The 23,716-nt window shown below is 37.8% G+C and overlaps 1 protein-coding gene across 1 annotated transcript in view; it reads left to right on the top strand.

Annotated features, from left to right (window-relative positions):
• Positions 1–23,716, top strand: part of LOC111158116 (centrosomal protein 112) — a 414,110-nt gene that overhangs the window by 82,249 nt on the left and 308,145 nt on the right. Inside the window, exons 8-11 of the mRNA XM_022519974.1 lie at positions 7,789–7,875; positions 10,451–10,550; positions 13,801–13,919; positions 18,594–18,737. Of these exons, the coding sequence (XP_022375682.1) occupies positions 7,789–7,875; positions 10,451–10,550; positions 13,801–13,919; positions 18,594–18,737 (450 nt within the window). The remainder of the gene's footprint in view (positions 1–7,788; positions 7,876–10,450; positions 10,551–13,800; positions 13,920–18,593; positions 18,738–23,716) is intronic.

Below are 23,716 nucleotides of genomic sequence, written 5' to 3'. Positions count from 1 at the left end.
TGCCCAACTGACTAAGCCACCCAGCCACTCCTCATGCTATTACATTTTAAAATAAATTTAATTTAAAGTAAAATAAAATTATTTTATTCAAAATAAATTTAAAATAAAAGGTTATTTGCCATTTTATGATTTTTATATTCTGGGCATAATTATATTTTATATTCTAGATACTTTTTATATTCTGGGTACAAATTATATTTTTCTATTCTGCATACAAATGGGAATTTTGTTATTTGATAGATACATAAGTAGGAAGTCTTAATATTGCTAGGATGAATTCCTGTATCACTATAAAATATCCCTCCTATCTTTTCTTGTAGTTTCTTGGTTTGTGTGGCATATCTTTTCATGCTCTTTAATTTTTGTGTCTTTATGTTTAAAACAGATCAATTGTAGACAGCATATAATGGGGTCATTCTTTTTTTTTTTATATTTATTTGCATTTCTCTCATGACCATTGATATCAGGCATGCTTTCAATGTTCTTTTTAGATATTCATATATCCTGTTGGTGAAATGCCTATTCAAATCTTTTGTCCCATTTTTATTTTTTTTTATTATTTTTTAAAATCATTTTTAAAATTTATTTTCAGCATAACAGTATTCATTGTTTTTGTACCACACCCAGTGCTCCATGCAATCCGTGCCCTCTCTAATACCCACTACCTGGTTCCCCCAACCTCCCAACCCCCCACCTCTTCAACCCTTCAGATTGTTTTTCAGAGTCCATAGTCTCTCATTGTTCACCTCCCCTTCCAATTTCCCCCAACTGCTTTCTCCTAACTCCCCATGTCCTCCAAGCTATTTGTTATGCTCCACAAATAAGTGAAACCATATGATAATTGACTCTCTCTGCTTGACTTATTTCACTCAGCATAATCTCTTCCAGTCCCGTCCATGTTGCTACAAAAGTTGGGTATTCATCCTTTCTGATGGAGGCGTAATACTCCATAGTGTATATGGACCACATCTTCCTTATCCATTCGTCCGTTGGAGGGCATCTTGGTTCTTTCCACAGTTTGGCGACCGTGGCCATTGCTACTATAAACATTGGGGTACAGATGGCCCTTCTTTTCACTACATCTGTATCTTTGGGGTAAATACCCAGTAGTGCAATGGCAGGGTCATAGGGAAGCTCTATTTTTAATTTCTTGAGGAATCTCCACACTGTTCTCCAAAGTGGCTGCACCAACTTGCATTCCCACCAACAGTGTAAGAGGGTTCCCCTTTCTCCACATCCCCTCCAACACATGTTGTTTCCTGTCTTGCTAATTTTGGCCATTCTAACTGGTGTAAGGTGGTATCTCAATGTGGTATTAATTTGAATCTCCCTGATGGCTAGTGATGATGAACATTTTTTCATGTGTCTGATAGCCATTTGTAAGTCTTCATTGGAGAAGTGTCTGTTCATATCTTCTGCCCATTTTTTGATATGATTATCTGTTTTGTGTGTGTTGAGTTTGAGGAGTTCTTTATAGATCCTGGATATCAATCTTTTGTCTGTACTGTCATTTGCAAATATCTTCTCCCATTCCGCGCGTTGCCTCTTTGTTTTCTTGACTCTTTCCTTTGCTGTGCAGAAGCTTTTGATTTTGATGAAGTCCCAAAAGTTCATTTTTGCTTTTGTTTCCTTTGCCTTTGGAGACAGATCTTGAAAGAAGTTGCTGTGGCTGATATCGAAGAGATTACTGCCTATGTTCTCCTCTAGGATTCTGATGGATTCCTGTCTCACGTTGAGGTCTTTTATCCATTTTGAGTTTATCTTTGTGTACGGTGTAAGAGAATGGTCGAGTTTCATTCTTCTACATATAGCTGCCCAGTTTTCCCAGCACCATTTATTGAAGAGACTGTCTTTTTTCCACTGTATATTTAACAATGTAGTCTGTCTCTGTCATTTATTAGAGTGGTAAGTTCATTTAAATTTAATGTAATTATTAATATAGCTGGTTGGTTTTCAATGTACTTTCTTGGTATTTGTTTCCACTGGTACCTTATTTTTTCCACTCCTTTGTTGTCCTATTTTCATTTATTCATTTAAAAACTATTGGGGTGGAGAGGGATGGGGTGGCTGGTTTAGGGACACTGGGGAGGGTATGTGCTATGGCGAACACTGTGAATTGGGTAAGACTGATGGATCGCAGACCTGTGCCCCTGAAGCAAATAATACATTCTGTGTTAATAAAAAAAGTTATTTCATTTAAAATTTTCTATTGAATTCTTCGTTATATATGCTTTGATATTTTTCTTTATTGGTTGTTCTAGGGCTAAAAACGTGCTTCCTGCCCCTGTCAGAGTCTGTGTACGGTCAATACAGAACCACCTCCTGCTGGACCGTCTCACTCTCTTCTTCCTATGTCGCAAATCTAATAATTCAGAAACAGTATAATGCAGTTTAAGCCTGATTCTCTGTGCTATTGTTGACATAGTTCTACATACATTAAACGCCACCTTCCAGTGTTGTCAATTTTGCACTAAATAGTTGTCTTTTGAGGAAATTAGGAGAAGAGAAAAACCGCTTTTCTGTATGTATCCACTTATCTACTCCTCCAGGTCCTCCTCTTTCTTTCAAATCTGGGTTTGTATCTGGTATAATTTCCTTTCATCCTTAGGAACATCTTTTATGATTTCTTGTAGTGCAGTTCTACTGGTGACAACTCCTGTCAGCTTTCCTTTTATCTGGAATGATTTTTTTTCTTTCCCTTTCAGCACGTCTGAGCTATTATTCCTTTGTCCTCTGGCCTTTATTGTTTCTCATGAGGAGTGAGCAGTCATTCTTATTATTGTTCCCCTGTAGATCATGTCTCTTTTCTTCTGGCTGTTGTAAAAGTTTTCTCTTTATCTTTGGTTTTCAGCAGTGTGACTGTAATGCGCCTAAATGTTTTCTCAGAGTTCACAGAGCATCTTGGATCTCTAAGTTAATATTTATTTTTTCTCAAACTTGGGAAGTTCTTGGCCATTATTTCTTTAACTCACTTCCCTCTTCAGATATATTAGACTCTGATTTTGTTCCACAGTTGCCTGAAGTTTTGTTCATTTTTCATTAATTCTTTAATTTTTTTTTTCCTCAGTCATTAGGTTAGATCATTTCTATTGGTGTGTCATCAAATTTATAGACATTTTCTTCTGCCATCCCAAAGGTATTGCTAAGCTTATCTAGGGATTTTTTTTTCCCCTCTCAGTTGTTATAATTTTCTGGAATTTCTACTTGTTTCTTTCTTTTTTTTTTTTAATTTATTTTTCTTAACAGACAGTGATCACAAGTAGACAGAGAGGCAGGCAGAGAGAGAGGGGGAAAGCAGGCTCCCTGCTGAGCAGAGAGCCCGATGCGGGGCTCGATCCCAGGACTCTGGGATCATGACCTGAGCTGAAGGCAGAGGCTTTAACCCACTAAGCCACCCAGGTGCCCCGTTGTTTCTTTTTATAATTCCATTACGCCACTGAGATTCCTTATCTGTTCTCTCATTAAAATGAATACTTAATTTTTTGAATATATTTTCCTTTAGTTCTTTGCAGCATTTATATTAACTGCTTTAAAGTCTTATGTGCCCAGTAAGTTTCTCTTGGGCCTTATTATCTCCTTTTACTTATTTGTTCTTGCCGATAGACAACATTTTTCTTTTCTTTTTTCATGTTTATTAGTTTCTGTGTATAAGACATTGTCATTGGGGATGATACATTTTGGAGACCCCTAGATCCTGTGGTCTTCTGCCATACGATGGTGATTTTCATTGTTGTTGTTCTTATGGGCTGTTCAAGTATTGGTCAGTTACCTCTAACTTGTGTAAACTTGACTTTACGTTCTATTAAGGCAAAAATGTGGAAAGCCAAAGATATTTCCCAAACTCCTCCAGCATGGTGGGATCTAATCTACAAGCTCTGTCTCTTCTGAAGATCTTGTAAAGGCTTACTTTTAGACTTTACTTGGGTAGGTTTAGGATAAGTCTGAAGTGTGGCTTTAGGTGGATGGAGAGGTCTTCCCAAGTTGTTAGGAAGCTGTCTTCAGTTTGCTTGGGCTGGGCCTTCAGTGTCTTATAGCACCGTGTCGTCTGGCGTCTGTTGTATTTCCTACTTTAGAGCAGCCCAGCTGTGTTATTTACCCAATGTGTGCACCCAGAGTGCCAGATGCACACACATTCCCTCCCCATGCTCAAGGGCTGGCAGGGCTTCTGCTGGCAGTTCCCACGTTCCTGGTGCCCTCTACTTAAGATTCCAGCTTCTTCAGCTGTCCTGAACTCTGACCTTTGCCTTCCCAGTTCAGTAGAGCTTTTGGGCTCCACTTGGACGGTGCTTTTGCCCATGCAGAGAGCCAGAACGATAGTGGGGCTCAGCTTAGGAGGATGGCAGTGTCACACTGCCTGTTTCCTGATACCTGGGAATGGCCACCTCCTGTATTTCATCCCATTTTGTGCTTGTTAACACTGGGAGGTAAGTTTGGTACTAATCACTCCATTATAACCTGAAGTAGACCTCCATGGTTCTTCAGTTTGAAATTGATAGTGTATATACTGAGCCCAGTTAAAGAAGTCTTAAATGTTGTTTGGAATAGACTTACGGGAGCAGGGGGTCAAACAAATTAGAAGTGCTGTATTCAGTCTTTTAATTTCAGTCTTTGTGTTAAATTAAGCAAGGCTGTTTACTCTCTTTCCATATGCATATGGTATATGTATATAGATGCACATAGATATATGCATATCTATATATCTGTATCTTGTGTCCTGTATCGTCTTTATATACTATACTAGTAAAATTGCTTCTGTATTCTCATCCTGATAATTTGTCATGAATCACGCCCCTGAGTACAGGCAGAAATATAGAACTATTTTTTTGGTGTAAAGGTAAGAGTTTCCAGAAAGAGATACTCCTTTATTATTATTATTTTAGGATGGCAGTAGAAAAACTATCTATTTAATAGTAACCTGATGATAACTTGTTGTTCTCTCTCTTAACCAAGTTATCAAATGCTACATTGGCTATATTGGGACAAACCATCCTCTTCCTAATAAGATGGAATGAAAAAGGACACAACATCACATTAGGTTAATCTTGCCAAAATCTAGTAAATCTAATGATCAGGAGACATCAGACAAATCCAAACTGAGAGTGATTCTATACTTCTATATATAGAAGAGTGATGCTGTACTCTTCTAAAATGTCATTGTCAAGAAACAAAAAGAAAGGCTGCCCTAGATTAAAGGAGATACAGTTGATATGTTACTTAAGGGCAATGTGTGATCCTGAATTGGATCTTGGAATGGGAAAAAAAAAACCCACCTACAAATGGCATTATTGTGATAACTGATAAAGCTTGACTATAGACTGTGCATTAAGTAATATTATTGTGTTGTTACATTTTCTGATTTTGATTATGGCTGTGGTTATGGAAAATGGCACCTTTGTTTTTTAAGGAACTATACACTGAAGTTTTTAGGGACAAAGGATCAGGATATCTCTAGCTTTCTCACAAAGGGTTCAGAAAGTAGTTTTATGTATGTCTCTAAGTAGATAGAGCTATTAAAAATGATAAAGCACATCAGGCAAAATATAAACTGTTTGTGAATCTGGGTAAAGGGACATGGGAGCTCCTTGTACTATGTTGTAACTTTTCTTTAAGTTTAATATTATACCAAGTAAAAATTATAGCAGAAAAGTCAAATTTAGATATATCTCTGTGGTTACAAGAACAGAGATCCATCGAGTTTCCCTGAAATAAAAAGGAATACAAAAAACCTTCGAATTCAAGCATGCTGTCATGGACGCTATTAGGTCCTGAGTTTGCTTACTTGACATTGAAGATACTGTATGGTTTCTAGTCTTTGCTATGTTGGTGTATGTGGTTTGCTCTCTTCTCTGTAATGGATTCCTTTACTTTCTCTCAGTTGCTGCCCCTCTAGAACTTGTTTGTTCCTCAAAGTCGCTAACTTGCTGGCCTAGGTCACATTCTTGAGAGAGAGCATCGGAACAATTATTCTCCAACTAATGGATTAGTTAAGCATGTGTCAGGTGTTTATTCCTAATCTGGTCAACCAAGATTGAAGTGGAACAGATGGGAGGAGGTGATTTGGATTATGGCAACATAGTTCCATGGCATTTAGGGCTGTCCCTCAGAAGCAAAGGGTATGACAAATTCTCTCAAAGGTGTTGGGGAAAGATATGGCAATGAACTGTGTCTCCCATATCTGCCCAGCTGGCTTATACTGCTTTTTGAGTTTAATTACTTTTTAAAAGACTCCTACAATGCTTCTGTTAAGGATCTTTATACAGACTTGGATCACCCAGTCCCCTTTCTGCTAAAATGAATAAGTAACAAAGGGAGTTAGAGGCAAAAGAATGGAAACATTCACAGTCTCTTCCTTGTGTGTAGTAAATAAATGACTGCTTTCCTCTCAACCACTCATTGTTTAAAAAATCATGAGACTGTTAACTTTTGTTTGTGAAAGTTTTTAAATTTCATTATGTGTTGACTTGATCATGCATGTTTCTCTTAAGTTCAGATTCATTACTTTATTGAAATAGCAATTGAAACATATAAAGTGTATTTCAGAAATTTTCAAGAGAGTATTTTGACAGGACATTTGTAATATTTTAAAAGAAAATTTTCCTGAAGGTTGTAAACTAATTTTTTTGTCCTGAGTATAGTTAGTTAAACAATATCATTGAAAATAAGCTTCACAGCTCATTGAGGTAAGGGTAATTAATCTTAACTAGCACAAGATGAAATAGAATCTCAAAATGGTGACTTGCCCAAAGTCACAACAGTTAATGTAATGGGATTAGAATTCAAAATAGAAATGAGATCTGTCAGACACCAATGTATATACTCTTTCAAAGGGTAAGGAATCAGGTGGTCAAACACGTTTACATTTGAGATAATTTCATATTTTTTATCTTAAAACCTGTCACTATTATTCTTTTAATTCTGAGATGTGCCCATTATTAACAAGGATTTGTTACATTTAGGCTGGCTTCACTCAGAACACTGGTACAGTAGGTGTTGGTTTGATAAGGATAGGAGTTGTTAATGAATTCTCAAAAGGACATCAAGTTCCTTCCTTGAAGTAGTCAGGGTCTGCGATTCCAGGAGACAGAAAATCTGTTAAGAGAAATGTGTGATGATCAGTCATATGCCATGATTGTGGACATCCACTCTCAAATGGTCATATTTAGGGGCACCTGGGTGGCTCAGTGGGTTAAAGCCTCTGCCTTTGGCTCAGGTCATGATCCCAGGGTCCTGGGATTGAGCCCCCCATCGGGCTCTCTGCTCAGCAGGAAGCCTGCTTTCCTTCCTCTCTCTCTGCCTGCCTCTCTGCCTGCTTGTGATCTCTCTCTCTGTCAAATAAATAAATAAAATCTTTTTAAAAAATGCTCATATTTAAGTATGTAGATAAATAAGAATAGTTCTAATGAGCATGTAAATGTGAGAAAAGAAAAAAGTAAAAAGGTTGAATAGAGGCTCAAAAATAGCAAACAAAGGCTAAACTACTAGTGAATTTAGCAAAATAGCAATTTAAGATGACTTCTTTTGAGGGTGGAGTGGGGTGGGGATAAGTGCTGAATCTGTATTTAGTAGTCTCCGTTTTGCCTGTGCGGTGAAATTCATTTGAAAAGGAGCTTGGAAGTAATCAAAGAATGTAACCAACGTGTTGGTAAGACGATGTGATTGCTAGACCAGTGGCCGTAAGAAAAAAGTGGAAAATGATACTTTCACATCAGGAATTCTTTTAATTTAATTGTGAGCTTTTGCCAGAGGGAAAAGTATGTTAATAACACCTTCAAAATGTTTTTCTTGAAGTTGGACATAAAAACAAAAATGCTGGAAGCTAAATGTCATGAGGAGAAGCTTAAACTGCAGCAGAAACATGATGGCGACGTTCAGAAGGTAGGGTATTTGCCGGAATGTTCTAGGTCTTGTAACCATCAACCCTGCATCCACTTATTTATGTACTTAGAACAGCCTGGGCTATAAATGGAATTTGCTAAATTAATAATTTGGCAAAAGTTGATCTTTAAACTTCATCTTCTGAACAAATATGTCCATGTACGTATCCTGATAGTTGTTTGCTTTGCCCTTTAGTTCTTCCTCTGTTTGAAGGCTGGCCTTCTCATAGTCCATAATCCGCATGCTGTCTTTACCTTTGTAAAAGCTGAAGTAAGACATCAGCTGTAGACACGAGTTTTTCCTTTAGTCTGATATTCTGTTGGGTTTCTGGAAATTAAAATTTTCTTTTTCATTGGCAAAGGAACTTTTGGGCTTAGTTCTGTTTGGTGTAGACCGCATGCATCATGACAGGGTAGCACCGAATGTGGGCTTCTTGGTTCACTAGCTCATTGGATTTATGCCTTTTAATGTTGCAGTTTCTTTTTTTTAAAGAAAACTTATTTTTCTTCTTAATGGGCACAGCACCAATAATAATTAATTTATAGTTACCACGCATTGAATTTGAATGATTAGTATATTTTAGTATTGATTTAAAAAGTTGAGTGATATTTCTATATATTTTAATACATGAAGGTTAATCCAAGTAGAAATTTGGCATTTCCCGTTTCACAGCAAAGCCTGATCCTGCTTCCCAAAACTGAGTGACACAGGTGGTATCAAGGACTTGAGGCCACACATCACATACCCAAGCTTTCTTAAAAGCTGAAAATATATTAATATTTAGTCAGGTGTCTATTTGGCTCATTTTCTTTCAAAGCAACAAGAAGGAAACCACTGATTGAAAATTAAAAGGAGAAAAATATATAGAATCCTTTCCCTTCTTCTTTCTTCTTTCCCATTCCCATTTTAAAGGCCTGTATTACCTTCTGCTCTTACTAGAATTTTACCTTAGCTTAAATTGGTTAGATAAAAACAGTTCTCTATCACAAATATGTTAGAGATTTAGTAATGTAATTTTAATATAACATAATTATATATCCAAATGAAATAGAATATATTGATGTATAAGATAAATAAGTATAAAAATATATTTGGAAAATCATGGTAATACAGTTTGAAATAGGCTTCTTGGTATGTCCGTTACAAAAATCTATTCTAAGAAAAACATTTAATAATAAAATTCTTTCCAGGAATTTCTCTTTTAAAATAAATTCTGCATGAAAAAAGAAAGCAATGCAACTAGTTTGGAATGCCAGGTAAAATATAAATAAAATCCTTGACCTTATGCCAGATTTGGAAAGTATATTCATCAGCTTGTTCCTTAGATGGCATTTTCTAAGTGTCAGGCATTGGGGAGGAACAAAATTAGAGTGTTTTATCTTTTTGCACACATTCTCTTCCTTTTGTGCTTCTTTATGAACATTAGGATCAAATTAGCTCCTTTTCTTATTTACCAGTCATTCTTAGAGGTGGAACTAAAACCGTGAAAGGTAAAGTAAAATGCTGGTAATAAAAGCACTAAGAAAAAGTTGGTTTGACTTCCAAAAGTTGGAAAGACTGGTGAATAATGCCCCCTGCCACATTTTTTTTTTTTTTAAAAGCTGAATTTGGTTGTATAGGAAATATACTCCAACCATAAGAAAAGTGGATATTCCTACTCCTGCCTCAGTTTCAATTTGGTTTTCTTTTTCCCCTTTGTCAGCACATTTTTTGTCCTACTTGGTAGCTATTACATTTATGGTTATTTCCCCAGGTTTTCTTTTCATTTTCTTTTCTTTTCTTTTTTTTTTTTTTTTGTGCCTGTATGTATAGATGTATATAGGAGCATAAAATCATATTTAAATCTTATAAAATGATTCATTTAAAACATTTAAAACTTGTGGCACAATACAATTAATGATGGTTTATAAAAAGTTGGTTTGACTTCCAAAACTTGGAAAGAAAAATGTTGGAAAAAAATGGTTTATAATTAACATTTTACATCATTCATTGTACCAAAAAATGTAAAATATTTTTACATTTACATCATTAAAATTTTTGACTTATTTTGAACTGATTTTTTTGGTTCATAATAGCTAGGTATAAAAGAAGCATAATACAGCTCAACTTCCCATGTTTCTGGGGATTCTTGTTATTGTGCATGAAAAAGAAGGGACATCAGAGAGAGGGAGGATCCAGGGACCACTCGTCTGAAGGTGTTCTGTCTCAGTACCGGGGGGAGGGGGGGTGGGTTGTGCTGTGCCAATCGGCCGATTTTCTGATGGCTTCTCTCTGCTACTTTATGACCCTTTAATCTCTGAATTACATTTTAGAGAATCACCTAATTTATTATTTATATTCTCAAAAAATTGATCATGAAGATTGGAAGCTGGTAACATATTTCTTACAGTAATCAGTTATTCTAGTATATTTGATATTTTCTTAGTGCACTAAAATATAATTTTTACATTTTTTTTGGAAACCATTTATGGGATTAGCGGAGATAGATTTGCAAAAACTATTGAGTTTATTTTAAAAAGTTCTATGTTCTATGTATAAAAAATAGTTTATTAAAACATTTTAAATTCATTTGCAGATTTTAGAAAGAAAGAATAATGAAATAGAAGAATTGAAAACTTTATACAAAAAGAAACAAAATGAAATGGAGGAGACTATTCGAAAACTTGAAAAAAAAGGTGATGTATGATTACATTAATTTTTTAAAAGCATTTCCATTTTATTTTGGTGGCTGTATAAAGTAAAATTTCATTTCTGACCTTTTAGCATGACATAGGGATGTTTATATGGGCTTTCATATGACTGAGAAAAAACTGTGTGTCTGTGTGTGTGTGTGTGTGTGTATGAGGTGTGATATATATATGTATGTACGGTGTGGGGATATGGGGTATGTAGTATGCATGTGGTGGGGTATGGGGTGTGTATATGTATGTGTGTGTATGGGGTATGGGGTGTGTGTGCGTGTGGTATGTGGGGGGGTATGTGGTATATGTATATGTATGTGTACATATGGGGTGTGTGTGTGTGTATATTTGGGTGTGTATGGTATGTGTGTGTATGGGGTACATGGGTTATGTGTGTGTGTGTATATGGGGAATGTGGTGTGTATGGTGTGTGTATGTATGTGTGCGTATGGGGTATGCGGGGTGTGTGTGGTTATGTCTGGGGTGGGGATTGTGGTGTGTATGTATGTGTGTGTGTGTGCAGGTTTGTGTGTGTATGGGTGGTGGTGACGGCAGGGGTGGTTGGTTTGGTTAAGGAGTTGAAAGAGTCTGTCATTGTTCCTCCCTCTTCCTAACTCTCTCTCATTATTGGACTGGAGCTGCCCTGGGTAGTTTATAGATTAGAGTTTACTGGCCCTCACAGGGAAGTCTAGGGAAATTACTCCTCCTAGTCTAATAAAATTCATTGCATTAAGTACCTCCTTTAAGCTTTGTGGTATATGCTGGTGTCATGATTGACAGAATAAACATTTAAGAAGTATTCCCCATTTGTACTTCCATGACGAAGGAAAAGAAAGCATGTAATCAAGCGTAAAATTGACTGTGACTATAGGTAAAACATTGAAATGCAACAGGTAGGCAGAGAGAGTGAGTGTTGAAAGTATGTTTTGGAGAAAGGAACTTTAAAAGTTTTGTAAGATTTGATTAGTTCAAGAGAAGAGCTTCACGAACAGGGGCTGTGTTGTCCTGTGTGGGAAGGATGCTGCCAAGCTGTGGGGCTGGAGTGGATGTCCTGCACATTAGAAGAAGGATTGCAAAGGACTAGACTTGGGATTGGTCCTGACTTAAGCATGACCTTGAATTTCAGACTTAGAAGTTTGAAGTTTGTCCTGTAGATGGTGGGGAGTCAGAGAAGATTTTTGAGAGGTGAGCTTTAGGACCTCATGTTTTAGAAGAAGTAGCCTGGTCATGGTGGCTGTGCCAAACAAGGTGAGGCTGGCTTCTAGTCTGTTATAATAGAGGCAGCATGAGGAGAGAGAGAGAGAGAGTGAGAGAGAGCGAGAACGAGGGAGCACATCCCACTTATTAGATACTTGGGCTCTAATCTCAGTCCTGCTGTTCAGGGTCTGCCATATGACATCAGGAAGTTTCTGGGCAATGGCGTACTCGTTACAAAATGGTGAGGTTGGAATAAGTAATATATAAAGTCCCTTCCGACTCAAGGATGTTCTACTTCCGTGCTTCTGTAACTTTGCATGTGGGGTCATAAGGACCGGGAATACCTGAATGATGGCGGGGTGAAGAGGCTAATGAGAGTGAAAGGGAAGAAGACATTTTGGAGAGTTTGGTGAATGGTAAGATAGAAGCGATGGGAGAATTTTCTGTTTAGGGTTTCCATATGGAACTTTCTGGCTTTCTCCCAAACCACCAACCCTGAATGTATCTGAGAGAATGGTAATGCACTTGAAATTTAGAGTGGCAATCACATATATAAGTTGACTAATGAAATGGATATTTTTAGGTTTATTTCCAGCCTTAAATGTTGGTGAAAGTAATTAGAAATTTGTTCAGGTTCTTTTGCCAAATATCAGTGGCTACAAAAATATTTAAAATTTTTTTCTAGGTTTTCGTTTCTTACCCTGATTCAAACCAGGCAATTTAAACATGTCTAAGATTTAAAAATAATATTTCCTAAGGCTTTTTGAATTGCAAACAGATCTTAGTTTTAATTTTGGAATTGTGAAGTAAAATGTTGTAGATGCTAAAAACGAATATTAGGTTAACTTGGATTCTCTACCTTTTCCCCTCCTGTGTTGCATGGTTGGGATACGTGAGTGAAAGAAGTTTCTATGTAAATGTTTATGAAAATTTTGCAATCTTAAAGTAAGTGAAGGAGGACATACTCAGTAAGCTAGGAAAATAGTACTTTCACGTAAATGTACAACTAAATTTATTTTACTCTCCAGAATTTATTTTACATGAACATATTAAACAAATTTTCACTTAAATCAGTGACAAGTTCAAATCATTTAAAAAAAGAAGATAGAAATTTAAATGATTTATAAGGGAAATGTTTTATGTAATTTAAAGCCTATTTTGTTTCAGTAACGTAAACCTTGCAATGATTTTAACATATCTAGGAGCAACGATACATTGAAATGTTGAGTTCCTCTATCTGTGTATTCAGGACACATCTTTTTGAGTACTTGCCTGTGTGGCAGTGTTTGTTATGCCCTGTAGATAAAAAGTTGAAACATCTTTCTCCTCAGGAGATAGGCAAGCAAGCCATTATAATGTATAAAGTAATAAGTGATTTATTGGAGAAATACATGAGGTTTCCTGGAAATGAAGAGGATTTGCTTTCTGGCCCTGCAAGGGGAGAAATCTGGTTGGTGAATGGTTCATAAAGAAGGTGATACTTGAATCGAGACCAAGGTTAAGTAGCGGCTTTTCAAAAGGGAGGGACAGTCATTCCACCTGATAAACAGTCAGTCTGGCGTAAAGAGATGAAAGATTATGGCCTCGGGAAGCCGCAGACAGGTTGGTGTGTTTACAGTACAAGGTTAAAAAGATGGAAGTGGTGAGATATGGCCAGGAAGCAGACCATGAGGAGTTGTTTTCCATATTAGAGATTTTTGACTTTTACCTTTCAGGTAAGGGAAGCTGTAGAAGGATTTCAAGTCTGGGGGTAACAGGGCTGGATTTGCACTATATAGAAAGGCGTCTTCACAGCAATGAAGGACCCACTGGAAGGGAACGATGTGGAGGCCAGCGCACTGTTTAAACTGTCTAGAGAATGAGTAATAATGGATTCAACGAGGGCTGTGGTAGCAAAAATGGAGAAAGGAAAGAATAAGAGATACTTTAGACAATTGAGAAGACTTGCAGAAAAATGGAGCTGTTAACTGGTAAACCATATTTTTGTCATCAGACTCTTAGGAGGTAACTAGGATTGGCTTAACTGTGTTTTCATCATTTTTGACAGTTCAGACCCTTATACGTGACTGTCAAGTTATCAGAGAGACCAAAGAAAACCAGATTACAGAGCTAAAAAAGATATGTGAACAGAGTACAGAATCTCTGAATAATGACTGGGAAAAAAAGGTAAGCGTCATAAAATTGTGACGGAAAATACAAAGCTTTATGCTTCAGAGTAATATATTTTATTATAAAAATAATGGATGCTCACAGAATATACAGAAAAGTATGAAAAAAGAAAATAAAATAACATAAAATTCAAGACCAACTGTTTAGAAATAACTACTGTTCATGTTTTGATGTATTTTCTTCTAGAAGCCTAATGGTTTATAAAGTAGTTTTCACTTAGAAAACTTACTTTTGACCAATTCTTGAATTTCATGTTCTGAATTTTTTGTCATAGCCTATAGCTTTTGAAAAAAATTAGTAGGGACAAAGCAATAGGATACTTTTTGGAGATTTTACCTTTCTAATTTTGGATTTAGGCCATTGGATCATTTCTTTTCTGAAGTTTTAGATAACACAATATTTATAGTATAAGCTTGTTTTTGTTGTAAACAAAATCAGTAATGGATGGGTTATTCTTGGAGAAGCATTTAATTTAATTAAGAAACATATTTTCATATAAATTAGCAGTGCCAAGAGCAGTGTCATAAAAATACTTCTTATGGACAAATCTCACATACATATAGTACTTTCACTTAAACCCTTAGCCATTAGGTCAAATTATAGTATGTGTTTAAAATAAAGTGTGTCACTTCTTTTGAGGTATTCTGTCATAAAGATCTTGTTAACTCATATTCTCTCAATTATGGTCTGGGTTCAGAATGTTTTACTGAAAGTTATAAATGCCTTTCCAAGCAGACACGGTTGGTCTGAAATGCGTCTTGGTGATGGGAGCTTTAGGACAAGTCTGGGAAGTACACTGCAGATATAGCAGAATGTGGAGAGTTAGCTCTTTTCTGGTTTTATTTTGTTAATTTATGTGATTTTTCCTCTTTTTCACGTTTTGGTTTTACCTTTTCTATAAATTTGGCATATTTTTGTGTTTGTTGCAGGTACATTTCATACTTAGCAGGTCCCCTTCCTCAAGCCTCACCTTCTGTCACAACCCTGCACTTCTTCTTACACTTTTGGACTGGCTTCACAGAACTTTCCCAGTTATCTGACTCTACCATGCTGTTTCTAATCTGTGGGTCTTTAAAAATATTGAATATGATTCACACACTATAAAATTCATCCTCTTAAAGTGTATATACAGTTCAGTGGTTTTCATTATATTTACAAAATTGCATGACCATCATCACTATCTAATTTCTAGGCATTTCTGTCATCCCAGAGAGAAACTGATTGTCAGTCACTTCCTGTTTCCCTTTCATCCGGCCTCTTACAGCCACTAATCCATTTTCTGTCTCTAGAATTTTGCCGATAGAGTCACATACTGTATGGCATTTTGTGACTCACTTCTCTCACTTACCATGTTTTTAAGTTTCATCATGTTGTGGCATGAATCAAGAGTTCAGTCAGCATTAAGGCTAAATAATGTATTGAATGGACATACCACATTTTGTTTATCCATTCTTCAGTTGACAGGCATTCGAACTGATTCCATTTTTTAGATGTCATGAGTAATGCTGCTATGACAATTTGTGTACGAGTTTTTGTGTGGACATATGTTTTCATTTCTCTTGGCTATCATATGGGAAAACCACTGCCCGTGTTTTCCTTCACTCATACACTCATAACTTCTGACTCCAGATATGTGAGTTTATTACACATCAAGCAATTTTCTTGGATGCCAACTGGATGTCCTGTCATTCAACTAAATTTGACACTATTTGCCTAGAGTTAGTAAGTGTCAGAGCCTACAACATAAGGGCTAAATCCCACAAGACTGCCTCCACTTCAGATGTCAATCAAAAGTCCCAGGTTGTTACCTGTACTTCTTACCAAACAGCTATAAATAGGAGTACCATGAAACCCTTTCATGGGTTCTGTGATTTGCTGGAATAACTCACAAAACTTATGGAAACATTACTTATATTTACTGTTTTATAGGCCATATTATAGTAGGTGTTGGTAAATAGCCAGATCAAAAGATACATAGGGCTAGGTACGTGGATAGGGACACAGGGTTTCCGTGCCCTGTCCTGGAACACCACTCCCTGAGTTCCTCCACGTGTTCACCAACCTAGAATCTCTCCAAACCCAAACTTTTGGGATTTTTAGAGAGGCATTATATTATGCAGGCACAAGCAATGGTAAACTTAATCTCAGCCACTTGCCCCTTCCCAGAGGATGGGGAGTGGGGCTGAAAGTTATAAACTTGTAATCGTGTGGCTTGACCATCTAGGTCACCAGCCTCCATCCCAAAGCTACCCAAGAGCCCATCCAACGTTGCCTCAATAGAACAACACATACTCTTATCACCCAGGAAATTCTAAGGGATTTAGGAGCTCTATGCCAGGAACCAGGGTCAAAGTCCAAATATTGGACCAAAAGACGCTCCTAGTGCTCTTATCACTTAGGACATTACAGGGATTTTAGCTCTGTGCCAGGAACTGGGGGCAGAGACCAATATGTATATTTTCTCTTATTTCACAGGTATACCCCTAGGAGTGGAATCTCTGGGTTATATGGTGATTCTGTGTTTAACATTTCAAGGAACTGCCCACTATTTTCCAGAGAGGCTGCACCATTAACCTGTGGCCTTTTACAATTCTTCTCCATCTATTTAGACAGATTGCTAGGTTCTCTGGGTCCTTTCTAGCATGAAGCAATTACATGGTCGAATGTCTGGGCAAAGGACCCACATGTGGGTTGCTGGGAAGGCCTTTTGCATCCCCCGTACCCATTGCCAAACCCTGGCTAAAAAAATGGGTAGATCTCCTCCTTATCATATACCTGTTTGATCCTCACGCATGTCAGCCAAATTAGAGCATACGTGTTTCTGGCAGGATCATTTTGCCCTTGCAGTCTTAACTCTAAGTTCCCTGGATGAGATAACTTGAGCTGACTTACAGGCACTCCTCCGGCGTCAACAGGCACAGTCCCCTTGTAACTCAGTTGTGGGATGCCCCCGAGAAACCATGCTATGCTAAGGGACTGCTAGATGACAGAGATTTGCAGCATTCAGTAGGCATATGTCCTAAGACCTCTGGGAGACCACAAATATAAAGAAACCACTACAACATGTGTAAAACCACAGAACTCGAAGTGACCTTTTGATCGCTTTGTCAGAGTTACTACCTAGGTCAGATGATAGCAGTGAAATTTAGGTGCTGTGGGCCTGGCCACATTCATGTGCCCGCTCAGACTGACTTCTGAGTGGCAGACATAACACCAGTTTAAAACATAGACTTTGGCAAAAATTACAAAACCAACATACCAGGGATTTGTGGGGCCACTCAGAAATAGCCCAAACTGCATATGTGAAACTTGTGAAACTCGAGTATAGTTACTAAATCTTTATTATTGATTATTAAATAAATATTATTAAATTTTATTATTTATTATTAAATCTTTTGTGTGGCTGTTACTGAGCCATCCCCACTTTTCCTGGTCAGCTAGAAGTGAGAAAAGTTATTGGGGCCCTTGCCAGTAATGAGCACAGCTCCTGCCCGCATTCCGCCTCCCCTTCCCACCATGTCTCAGGGGTTTCCCTCTCAGTTCAGTATCTTTCCTGTCAAGTCAGAATCTCTATGCATGTGTTATATCCTCGTCTCTCCTAGTCAGGAATGGGAAATCAAGTCTGTCTTGGAATTCCTTCTGGATGTCTTTCCTCCCTGCCTATGGAGTGAGCCTAGGGTTAGGTGTGGGGATAGGAGTTAGACTCAGAATTCACTCCCATTAAGATAAGTAAAGGAATATCCCCAGCCTGGGAGCAGATTTGTAACTCCTTTTGGAAGCTATCCACTGAACTGTGTTCTCTTTACCTTAGTTAAATAGATGATTTTGGTGCTTCATCCATTTAAACGGTGGATACATAATCTTTATAAAAACCTGTAGGACATGTAGTATACATTTCTACTTCGTGAACTCTTCCCCTATTTGATTTATAAATGCCATCTTTAAATCTACTTTTGTATAGATTATGAAATGGGTAAAAATAGTTTCTTGTCAGGGGTTAGGGTGAAAGGGAAAGCATTTTTAACACTACTCTTGTGCAAAATTTGGTGCAAAGGAGGTGGAAATCCCGACAGTGAGATAATATTCCTGGTCAATAACAGCATTATAAATATTTCTGTTTCCTGATTTTAGGCAAATACTAGTGTTTTTCAGCAAAGGCATTGTGTTATCTGTACGATTTATTTACTATTTCTACCTGAGGTGGATAATTCCCTTTAATATTTGTTTATTCATTAGGATTTTCAGCTCTGGGAAGTCAAGAAAAAATTGTTTCTTTTTCTTTTTTTAAAGATTTACTTGTTTATTTTAGAGAGGGAGCAGGGTTAGGCGCAGCGGGAGAGAAAGAGAGAGAATCCCAAGCAGACTTCCTGCTGGGCATGGAGCCCAATGCATGTCTCTGTCTCATGACCCTAAGGTCATGCCCTGAGCAGAAATCAAGAGTTGAATGCTTCACCGACTGAGCCACGCAGGTGCCCCGAAAAAAAGTGTTTCATAATTATGCTCCATATAGCCTCTTTATTTGGAACGTTTATTTAGGAGTTCTATATCTTTTGTTGTTCAGGTCACCAAATAAATAAATAGAGAAATACAGGAAAACATTTTTTTCTGAATTGCAAAGTAGCCTCTTTTATAGCAATAGTGAAAGGGTCACTTCTGGAATTCACTGTTTAGCTCCACAATGCCGTCGCAGAAATGGAGAAGGAAAAGTTTGATCTTCAAAAGCGGCACACAGAAAATATTCAAGAATTGCTCGAGGACACAAACGTACGTCTGAATAAAATGGAGGGTGAATACATGGCGCAGACGCAGTCCACAGTGAGTCTCCGTTGCCCTTTCTTGCTGCTCCTGCTAACCAGCCTGTTAATCTCCATGACTCCCTGCTTCCTTGATGTGTGCAGTGCATGAATAAATGTGTTACAGAATTTAAAAAAGCATTTTACCTTCTGACTCGATACAGGATTATACGTGACAATGGACAGTCTCTTGAAGTCTGCTGTGGGATTTCACTCTGGATTGTTCATTGCCACTTTTTTTTTTTTCTTAACCCCCAAAAGCCTTTACAAATCTTGTTTCTTGCTTTGTTGTTGTCTTTGTTGTTAACTGACTTTCAGTCTAGAGGCCCTTCCTTCCCTCCTTCCTTCATTCCTTCCTCCTTCCTTCCCTCCTCTTTCTCTCCCTTCCTCCTCTTTCTCACTCCTTCCCCTTTCCTTCCTTTCTTCCTTCATTCCTCCCTTCCTTTCCTTTCCCCTCTCTTCCTTTCTCCTCTTTCCTTCCCTCCTTCCTTCATTCCTCCCTCCTTCCCTCCCTCTTTCTCTCCTTTCCTCCTCTTTCTCTCTTCTTCTTCCTTCCTTCCTTCCTTCCTTTCTTCCTTTATTCTTTCCTACCTTTCCCTTCCCCTCCCTTCCTTTCCCCTCTTTCCTTCCTTCCTTCCTTTTTTCCTTCTTTCTTTGTTTCATTTCAACTTGATTGAGGGACCAGACCCAGATACCACATGGGTAAACCCCAAAAGTTTGCTTTCTGAGAGGATGCAGAAGGAAGTCCCCGGAGTATACAGGAGAGAGACCAGTCACTTTCCCTGAGGAAAGATGAAGGAGTCTCCTCAAGGCCACCTCAGGGAGCACATGGTGGTGGAGGCTAGGTCTGAGAGAGTGAGCATCTTCAGCCTTTGAGAAGGTTAGCTGACTTCCTGAAGTACATAAGCCTGAAACGGGTAGGCTCGTGGGTATGTGGACTGGGCTCCTCAGATCTGAGGCACGTACACCTCATCTGTCTTGTTCCGAATATATGATACGAGCTTACAGAACTGTAGAGCCTTGTGTCCTAGGCAAGAACCAAGTTCTCATTTTCCACTGACAGTCTACCCAGGCCAGCCTGGCTGGGCCCCATACTTCCTTGAATTTAAAGCTCTGGAATTTGAACAAGAGTCAGTTACTCAGGCTTATCTTGGGGACCCCTAGACCAGTTCTACAGCTTTTCTCACAGAGTTAAAGAATGGGAAGCAGGATCCGTGGTGACTTGGAACTTGGGCTTTAGGGTCTTGGGTTCAAATCCCAGCTTGAGTGCCGTGTGGGTTCTTCACGTGTTAATTTTCCTCATCCGTTAGATAGGCTAACTGTAGTACAGTGTAATAGATGTTGTTGGAAATATTTTTTAAAAGATCTTATTTATTTATTTGAGAGAGATAGAAAAATAGCAGAGAGAGAGAGAGTGTATGTGTGTGTGTGTGTTCCAGGGGGAGAGGAAGAAGAAGAGGGAGAAACACTCCCCACTGAGCAGGGAGCCTGGCACAGAGCTCAATCCCAGCATCTCAGGATCATAACCTGAGCTGAAGGGAGACGGTTAACTGACTGAGGCACCCAGGCATCCCCGTTGGAAAATTTTAATAAATTAATATATATAAATTAAGTTACATAATAAGTGCTCAATAGATAATTTTTAATACTATGTTTGAAAATGTAACATACAAGAATGATAGTCAAGGGAGACATATAAGTGAGAAAATGATCAAGAAGTTAATCAACATTTGCTCAAAGATGGCAGGTTGAAGATTGTGTTGGCCTCCATCCCCTCCCACAAAAATGATAGGAAAGGGATAAAGAAAAAGGCATAAACCCAGACGGACAAAGAGCATTTGGCAGTAGTAAAATTTGTGGAGTTGGAAAGGCAATGGGTGAATTGAAACTGACCAGTTCAAGAAAGCAGAACCCTAAATCAGCACTGAAGAAATCCACAAGCAAGCTGGGTGACACCGAGGGTTCTCATACAGAGGCTCAGGACTTGTCATCACCGGTCACCTCTGGAAGAGGAGGTGCAAGTGGTGCTTTAACACATTGGATTTCTAGAAAGTTTGTTTAAAAAGCAGCTAGATGAATAAATAAAAAAAATTTTTTAAAATCTTTAAAAGGGTGCCTGGGTGGCTCAGTGGGTTAAGCCTCTGCCTTTGGCTCAGGTCATGATCCTGGGGTCCTGGGATCAAGTCCCGCATCAGGCTCTCCGCTCAGCGGGGAGCCTGCTTCCCCCCCACCCTCTGCCTGCCTCTCTGCTTACTTGTGATCTCTGTTTGTCAAATTAAAAAAAAAAAAAAGCAGCTAGATACTGACTTTGGTGCTGGACACAAATGGCTTTATCATACTATTCATTCTACTTTTGTATATGTTTGAAATGTCCCATTAAAACTTAAAAAAAAAACCAAAACCTTTTTTAATAATAAAATTAACAACCAAAACCAATCAGATCTTTCTATCCCATCCTCTACCTCCTCTATGAAGCCTGGGATCCTAGCAGAAGACATGAGGGTATTTTCTGAAGAGATTTCTTACCACAGCAGTTCTCAAAGTATGGTGAGCACATCCTGGGGAGTCCTTGAGGCTCTTTAGAATCCTTTGAGTGGCCAGACTGAAACTCCGTGAAATCAAAATTCCACCCCCCTAATAAAGGAAAAACATCAAAAACTCAGGTCATCTATAAGGGGAAACTATTAAGCTTCCCTCAGATTTTCTGACCCCAATATTTGATACCAGAAGACAATAGAACAACACTGAAAGAAAAACATGAAAAGGGTGGCCTAAAACGGTCTTTATGTATAGAGGATATGAGCAGTTTTGAACATCAATAAATATCTTTGACTTATTTATAAAAGTATTTGTATAGCAGAGTTTCAGTCTTCCAGAGGTGACCCGTGCTGACAAGTCCTGGGGCATTTACATTTACAAAAGGACCCAAGGAAATATCAGAGGAATCCATGTGATAATCTGGGAACAGCATTTCAGGCAGAAGGAACAGCCAGTGCAAAGATCCTGATACTGGGATGCATTGGGCAAGTTCAGGGAACAGCAGGGGGGCAGTGTAGACCTAACACTGGGAGCAGAAGGAGGCATGGTAGGAAAAGCAGGGCACAAAACAGAGAAAGCTGTGTAGACCATTGTGATTGATTTTTTTTTTTAAACAGATTTACTGAGGTATAATTTATATATTGCAAAATTATTTTAAAGTGTATAATTCAGTTAATTTTTAGTATATTTGTATTGAATCTTTAATGAGTTGAGCACATGGAAGTGATTCCATCTGACGAATATTTTAAACATGCTTCTCTGGCCCTGTGCAGAGAAGAAAGTGTGAGGGACAAGAATGGGAGCAGGGAGACTGATTAGGGAGCTATTATTGTAGTCTAGGTAAGAGAGGGAGGGGGTGGCTTGGACATAAGTATCAGTCAACAAATGATGATGCTGTACAGTGCGGAGGCTAGAGGCAGATCAAGTTTATTGGGGTAAAAAGAAAATTCGAGAACTTATTTTCTGGATAATGCATATAACGATGTATCCAAAGTCATGAACGAACACCAAACTTGTATCTGAAATACCATTTTTATCATCTCAACATCTTAAATTTTAGCAAACATGAATTAAACACAATAATTTTAAAGTTGAAACTTGTGAAACATATTGATTGCCCAAAATGCTGACTACATAGTTATATTTTATTAAATAATATACAAGCAAGATCTTTCACACTGGGATTTTTAATTTTTCTACATTTGGGATGTAAAGAAAAGTGATGCTTTGGAGCCAAGTGGTCATTATCAAAGAAATCTCATTCTCTTTTTAATGAAAGTTGAAGTTAAAAATTAGCATTCAGACCTTGTCATTAGGTAACAGTAAATATAGAGAAAAATGGACAGAATCTGTCAGCAGGATTGAATTTAAGAATCATCAGAACTAGACAGATCTTGCTGGGCAGCTCCTGATTTAATAATTAAATAAGGTAGAGTTCAAGGCATGGCTTAAGATGAAAGACGGGACTGTCACTGAGAATTAGTTTCTCAGTTTTGTTGTTCTTTCAGGCTTTTTCTTTCTTTCTTTTTTTGTTGAGTCTTGTTTTGTTTCATTGACATTTGTTGTAAGCAGATATTTCTATAGATTATACGTCTTTTGGTATTGGCAGGGATTTTCTAGTATGAAATTCATAATTAAAATATGTAAACATTGAATTTTTAAAACATATTAGAACTTATAAATATGAAAATTATAGCTGAATTATTAGGTGTTTGGGGAGGTGACAGCTGTAAAATATAGGGCTCTATTCATATCAACGCTTAGACACACTGAAAGTCTGTGGATGACTTTGTTGCAATTTTAGGCTCTGTTAGTGGAATTCTTTACCTTTTTTTGTATCATGAATCCTGCTGGCTATCTTGTAAAGCCTATGTAGTCCTTCTCAGGAAAATATTTTTAGGTTTAATAAAATACTAAAATTACAAAGAGAAGAAATTTTATTGAGTTATAGTTATCAAAATATTAACAAATCAAAGTCATGATAAAGTAATATATGTTTCTAAACTAATGCAATAAATATCAAGATTTAGCAGGGGGCCTGATAACTATTCTAATTTATGAATAAGGATGAAGGTAAACAATATTTAGTGATTATCCCAAACTATGATGGACTATAAAAATATCTGTGATATATGATAACTACTTTGGTTTGTTGACCATATTCTTAGTTGAAGGGAAATGCTGAAGGCCAGTTAGGATAGTGAAAATTAAGATGAGATTTCCTTCTCTATTCTAATTTCCTGACACTCTGAATTATGCTCATGGACCTGTATCAAGTTTAAGAACCCCAACCTTGGGGCGCCTGGGTGGCTCAGTGGGTTAAATCCTCTGCCTTCAGCTCAGGTCATGATCCCAGGGTCCTGGGATCAAGCCCCACATCCGGCTCTCCGCTTGGTGGGGAGTCTGCTTCCCCCTCTCTCTCTCTGCCTGCCTCTCTGCCTACTTGTGATCTCTCTCTCTCAG

Source organism: Enhydra lutris, unplaced genomic scaffold (genome assembly GCF_002288905.1).
Source record: "Enhydra lutris kenyoni isolate GAN:26980312 unplaced genomic scaffold, ASM228890v2 scaffoldscaffold57, whole genome shotgun sequence".
Taxonomy (NCBI): domain Eukaryota; kingdom Metazoa; phylum Chordata; class Mammalia; order Carnivora; family Mustelidae; genus Enhydra; species Enhydra lutris.
Note: the sequence above shows the minus strand (reverse complement) of the source record. Positions and strands in the feature narration are given on the sequence as shown.